Consider the following 6,604-nt stretch of genomic DNA (forward strand, 5'->3'; position numbering starts at 1 on the left):
TCATGTATCTAATAATAGTATTTTTTTTAGATTAAGATTTATCCACTAATAATTTAAGAAATAAGTGATTTTGTGTTTTCTAAAAAGAAAATGACATTTTTTTGAGATTATTGATTGTATATTTGTTTTGTATTTTGGAATGATATCTAATAATTATCTCAGCAATTAAATTTATTTATTTGAAGACTATAATATAAAAAATAAATATGTTTGTTATTTGTTATATGGATAGTTGATTGTTGAGATTTACAATATGATATAATCTTCCCCAGTCGTAAAGAAAATGAATTAATTGCTGTGTTATGTAAAATTTAAAATCAGAAGAATATATATTACACATGAAAGAAAACTAATTTGAAATGTACCTCCGTACAGTTTTTTATTGTTTTTTTTTGTTAAATCTGTTTAGATTTTTTTAATTTTAGCCCATATTATAATACCCCTATGTTTATCGTTTCTCTTCTTCGTATTTGCAGGAAAGAAGAAACCTAATCCCTCTGTGTCGACGGCTTCCTTATGGTTCTGATTATAGCATTTCGTTGTAGATATATTGGTCCCAAATTTTGATTGCAAGGTTGTATTTTATCTCCTTGCTCTGATTTATTCAATTGGTGTATCACTGTGATGATCTGTTTAGATGCTGTGATTTGGGCCCCTCGTCTTCAATCCGATGCTAACTTTGCGTGAACGAAATTACGCACTGAATATGCATAGCCTCTGGTGGTGTATCTTTGGTGTGATGTTGTTCTGTTGTCCATCATCTGATCTTGGCCCTTTATTTGAGTATGTTGTACTCACTCCTTCGTAATCAATTAAACATGAGGCATGTAATTCAATTTTATTTTGCTTTCGTTGCCTAATTTTTGGTTAGTATTGTTTTCTCTTTACTAATGACAGTTGTTGTAGTTTATTAGAATTAACAATGTATTGAACTTTGATGCAAGAGAACCAGATTTTTTACTTATTTGATTTGGAAACAGCTGTAACTGTCGCCTGAGTACCCTTTAGTTACAAGTTAATCAAAACATATGGGTTTTCATGATCCTGACCTTCAACTTCAGTACTTATATTTTGTCAGTAAATTTAATCATGCCCACTGTAGCCCAAAAAATCATGTTTTCAGTGCTTGCTGAATTTATTTCTCTTATATTTGCTTTCTTCTATCATAGTGGGATGTTATGCAATATTAGGTGAGTATTGTCTTCTCATTCTGTGTAGTTGTTTGGGTTATGTCACTTCTGTAATCCTTTATTTTCCTCTCTTTTCGTGAAAATAACCATTCTTTAACATTTTTATGTGTTTTCTTATGTTCAATCAGTTGTCTCTGTGAATGTATCATATCTATATTTTGCTCTCCTAATATTTATGACTTGTTTTTCTCAGATGATGTCATGTTATCATGTATCACAATCTGAGTATATTAATATTTTTGTTGGCTATAAATACTATACATGTTTGTGTTGAAGACAAAGGAAATCTGAAGTTATTCTTGTGTTAGTTCACTCATTCACTCATAAGATGGAAACCACAATGCTGCCTTTGTCTAATGTTAGGAACATTTCACCCAACTCAGGAATGACTAACTTGATTGCTAGAGTTATTTCCTTGTGGAAAACTCCTGTTCCTTATCTCCCCTATGTGGTAGCTAGCATTGAAATGATCTTGGTGGATAAGGAGGTTGATTTGTGAATATTTTTGCCATCTATATTTGAGTCAAGTTACATAGTTTGTTTGTTTATCTTTATGCTGTTTTGTGTGTTGTATTTGAAAATGCATAGAATCATAATTTTTTTTGCGGTTGGTTGTGTTATGTTTGTAGGGTGTGAAAATCCAAGCCTCGGTAGCTAAGCATGTAGGATCAGATGTTGATATTGAAGTTGGTTTTGTTTACAAGTTTTCACATTTTAGGGTGATTCCAAATGATCGTCCACTTCGTTTTAACAACACTAGATTCAGGCTTTGCTTTGATGTGGAAACTACTATTTTCTTATTTGGGGATCCTTCCATTCCTCGTGAGGCATGGTCGTTTTATGACACAGCAGAAATAGAAAGATGCAGGGGAACCTTCTCACATTTTATAGGTTTTGTTCTTTTATTTTTTCGAATGCTTTATAAATTTTGATATTTAGATGTCCACTCACTTGGTTAGTTATTTCTAAATGTCTCATGTTTTTTTCTATTTGAGCAGATTTTATTGGGTTGATGTTGGCTGTTTCCCCTGTCAGGCGTATGGTTCAGTATGGAAGGATTAGGAAAATGATGATTATTGAGTTGATAGATCCAGCGTAATGTTTCATATTATCTTTTAGTGAATTTTACTTATTACCTCATTTGTTGGTATTTTTTACCTTTATTTATGATTTTGTTTTTCGATCTTTGTAATACATATTTACTTGTCTCAGTGGTAGGATTCGCTGTGTACTGCTTGGGGAGATGGTTGACTTACTCATGCTACAACTGTCCTCAAATTGGGTCAATAGGCCAATTCTAACCTTGCAGTATTTTCAGGCTAAATATATTAGAGGTGATAGTCAAAATCTTTAATGAGATTTTTGTTTTAAGTTTGTTGAATTAAAGCATGTTTTGTGTGAGAATTTATTTTTTAATTTTTTAATGTTATTTAATTGTGTGTATGATGTTTTTGATATGCAGACAGAGTGATCATTCAAAATGTGAATCATTTTTCAAAGCTATATATCAATACTGGCTTTGAAGTTGTTTCTGCATTTACTCGAAGGTTTTTATGTTGAGAGATTTATTTATGATTCCATTAGTTATATTTTTATTTTGTAGTAGATTGAAAGACATTATTTTGGATATAAGTTGTGTATCATGTACCCTTTGTAGGCTGTTTGCTGAAGGTATCAAGATTGAAGAACCTGTTGGGTTTTTATCTTGTCCTGGTCCCCAAAGTAATATCAGGGATGATATGTTGTCTCTTCACCCAAGGAAAACACTGTCTCAACTGGTTGTATCCAATAAGGTTTAGTCATTATGATTTATTCATTCTGTGCATACATTAGTATATACTTTACATTAATGAATCCAGATGATCAGTATGTTCGTTTGATGTATATGAAGATGTAACAAAGTAATCTATATATTGTTGTACAGGATTCTGTGGTTATTACCCATGCTCGTATTGTATCTGCTTTTAGAGATCAACCTTGGACATATCCCTCATGCTTATGTCATGAGGAATTGATTGTGCGTGGTGGTGTGTATGAGTGTGTTAGGTGTGAACGATTTTTCTACAAGATGCTGAGAAGGTAAGTTTTTTTTTTAAGTATTATATTGAATTGTTGATTATTGACTATGTATTTTTGGCCGTTAGTTTATCTTGCATTATTCCTAAAGTTAAAAACTTTATAATAATCAGGTACCGGCTTAAAGTAGAGGTGTTCGATGGTTCAAAAAATGCTGTTTTTTTCTTAATGATTCTCAAGTGAAGGAGTTGATCAGTTTGTCTTCAGATGATCTGTTGTATCCTCTGGATGTGAGTATTGATAAGTGTTTTTTGATACAGTTGATTGTTTTATTTCTTAAATATTGGATTAGTTTGTTTATGTGATTCTTTTACAGTTATTTATTTCTTGATGTAGTCTATTGCTGATGTTGACTTTCCACTGGAGGTTCAGGAAAAAGTTATTGGCAAAGAAATTTTGTTTAAAGTTTCTAAGATTCCTGGGATTAAATTAAGGGGGTATCCTTGCTTTGAGGTTCTTCGTATGTGTGCTGATCCTGAAATCACATCTGCGTTCTTTTCTGAAGTGGCCAGTTCTACATCTATGATGGTAATTATTGTGTGTATGTTGTTGAATTATCTAGATACAAGTAAACAATTATCAACCTCTTAGATATGTTATTTTATTACAGGATGTAGATGTATTGTTTATGTTATTATCATGTTTGGTATCATATATTAGGTTGAACTTGTGTATAAATTTGGCTCTTAAAATAGTCAATGTTTATAAAATTTGTGACTACATTTTGATAAAATCTGTGATATCTTTGGGTTATTGGAACATTTACTAACTTTAAGAGGAACTTACAGGTGACGGATGGTGAAGGTGAACATGCTACATATGTTGCTGGATATGGAGAAAGAATCATTGATGGTGTTCCAACAAACTTTGTGAAAAGAAAACTTGAAGTCTCTGGGAGTGATGTTTATGAAGATGTAGGTAGCAAGTCAGGAAAGTTTGAAACATGTGTGGTGCAGAAGCTAGAAATCAGTAGCCATGATTTTGCCAATGCTGATGATGGAATGTTAGGTGAAATTAATCGCTTGAAGGCAATTCAGCTAACTGATGGTGGATCCGATTGTGAAGGTCATTTGATTCCAGTGGATGGGTTCAAGGTCCGCGAAAATCATGAGCCTAAGTTTTAACTTGGTGACTTTTAGATGTTTATTACTTCGTGTTGACATTAGCTTGCTGGGTATTATGTGTTATTATTATGGAGGCCCCTTTTTTGTATATCTATGGGTCCATTGAACTATGTTGTTTTTAATTAACTTTCATGGTAGATGTCCTATGTTACAAGTACATGTAGTGTGCTGAACTTGATTTAAATCTGGTATTTGTAACCTTTTGAGAACTGTGACTTGCAGTATTGTAGCTTAAGTAACCATGTTATCAATGTATTTTGTGGTGTTTGTAATTATTTTGAAGTTCCCTTTACGTTACCTTTATTTGTCCTTTTCTCTAAAATATGATTATAAGCATGAGTAAATCAGATGTAAGGTGGTTTTACCTTGATCATTGGAACAAGCTTTTATCAGCTATTTCCTGATATTTTTTGATTGAGGCACTAAATTCAGTATAAAAAAAAAATACTACTTTTGATCTTAGCAACATAAATGGATGAGTGATTATTTGTTATCTTCTGATGTCGTGTGATATTTACCATTGGTTTTATTGAAGATCAATTTCAATTGATTTGGATGTTGAAAAATATAAATGGGTGGATTTTTAGGAATTTTGTGGTCTTAGTAAATTGCAGATTTTTTTTTTTTAAATATCCATTAGTTTATAGGATATGAATGTAGAATGGTTAAAGAGGAATAAGTACGTTTTGTATTAATGGGTAGGGAATATATGTTGCTTCCTTATTTTGGGCGTGAATGTATTCCTACATTACCAATTCTTTAACAAAAGGAAAAATTATAGTTTGCAATCAACTTTTGAAAAATTACTACCATTCATAAGATGAGTTAATCTTTTTTTGATTTATTTTGTTATTTAACTCCTGAAAAATACATGATCTGTAGTGCACTAAAATTTGATTTTTAATTTAGAAGATTTTATTTGATTTTTTTGTACATTTTAGAAAATTATTATAACAAATGCTTATTAGTTTAAGTGGATTGGATTTTGTAATGATTATAATTTATGAGTAATTGATCTTAATAGATCATTGCTGTAATTTCTTGTGGTAGTATGCGTGGATTAATGTTAGTAGATGATTTGAACAAATGTTTAATTAGGCCGCGTTTGGATAAACAACTTAATTAAGCGCTTATGGTCATAAGCGCTTATGACATAAGCGCTTATTCATAAGCTATTTTTAAAAATTTATTTTAATAAATTAAAAATAAGTTGTGTATAACATAAACTGTTTTTCATAAGCTATCCTGAGTAGCTTATGAAAATAAGCTGAAAATAGCTTATGGCAGACCATAAGCTGTTTGCATAAGCTCTCCCAAACACTGGCATAAGAGCTTATGTTGTCAGATAAGCTCAAATAAGCTCTTCCAAACTGGGCCTTATTTTTGGATCGTGTTTTTTTTTTGGGTATTAGTATATTATCTTTTGATTTTAAGTAGAATATTTGTCTTATGTTGAAGGTGTATAAAAATTATTTGTTCAAGTGAATGGGATTTTGTAATGATTATGATTTATGAGTAATTGATCTTAATTGATCATTGTTTCAATTTTGTTTTGGGATTATCTGTGTGTTAAGGTAAGTGGTTAAGTTGGAGGTTTCAAAGAATTTGAGCATAGTTGACCTAGGTTGGTAGTTTTTGGTAAGTTTGTGTATAATACTATAATTAGTTCGGAAATTTAATTTAAGCTCACGTAACAAAAGCGTAGTACTTACTTTTTTAATCTGAATTTGGTGGTTAAAATTAGAATCTTGTATTTGAATTTAGTTGGACCAATTGTGAGAAATATTTGATGAAGCCAAAATAATGGATATTATTTTTTTATTTATGGAAGATCATTTTAGACAATGCTTCTATTCATCTGCATTTCTAACAAGTAAGTTGTGTCTTTTCTTGTATATGACTATTACTATACTATGTAAATGCATCAGGCTCTGTTGTACTTTGATTTAGCAAGTTTAATTTCAGTTTTGATGAGGTATGATGTCCTAAATTTCGTGAGGATGTCTTTTTTCTTTGATTTCTACCATGTGTGTGTACTATGAACCAGGGGTGCATTAAATGCTTTAGTTATTTATTTCAATTTACTTGTTCCAAGTTTCCAATTGGCAGGTGTTGTGTACCTTTTGTTCTAAACTTCTTCCTTCTCATTTAATGATCTTACTAACTATTGGTACTATACTTAAATGATCAGAGATAGTCAAGTATTACTAAAAA

The 6,604-nt window shown here is 31.1% G+C and overlaps 1 protein-coding gene across 6 annotated transcripts; it reads left to right on the top strand.

The window, feature by feature from the left end:
- The first annotated feature begins 421 nt into the window (after positions 1 to 421).
- Positions 422 to 4,665, top strand: LOC130726656 (uncharacterized). Of its 6 annotated transcripts, none has more exons than XR_009014929.1 (10): positions 422 to 574; positions 1,820 to 2,081; positions 2,189 to 2,285; positions 2,403 to 2,524; positions 2,653 to 2,737; positions 2,848 to 2,983; positions 3,115 to 3,269; positions 3,380 to 3,496; positions 3,603 to 3,794; positions 4,055 to 4,665. XR_009014929.1 is itself a non-coding variant. In XM_057577960.1 (7 exons), exons 2-7 carry the CDS (start codon positions 2,203 to 2,205, stop codon positions 3,447 to 3,449), a joined length of 651 nt encoding a protein of 216 aa, XP_057433943.1. In that variant the 5' UTR covers positions 432 to 2,081; positions 2,189 to 2,202; the 3' UTR covers positions 3,450 to 3,497. The 6 variants fall into 6 exon arrangements, 1 of the variants encoding a protein (XP_057433943.1); XR_009014927.1 differs by having other exon boundaries at positions 433 to 783; XR_009014928.1 differs by having other exon boundaries at positions 432 to 2,081; positions 3,583 to 3,794.
- The last annotated feature ends 1,939 nt before the right edge of the window (positions 4,666 to 6,604 follow it).

This window comes from Lotus japonicus, chromosome 6, assembly GCF_012489685.1.
Source record: "Lotus japonicus ecotype B-129 chromosome 6, LjGifu_v1.2".
Lineage (NCBI taxonomy): Eukaryota > Viridiplantae > Streptophyta > Magnoliopsida > Fabales > Fabaceae > Lotus > Lotus japonicus.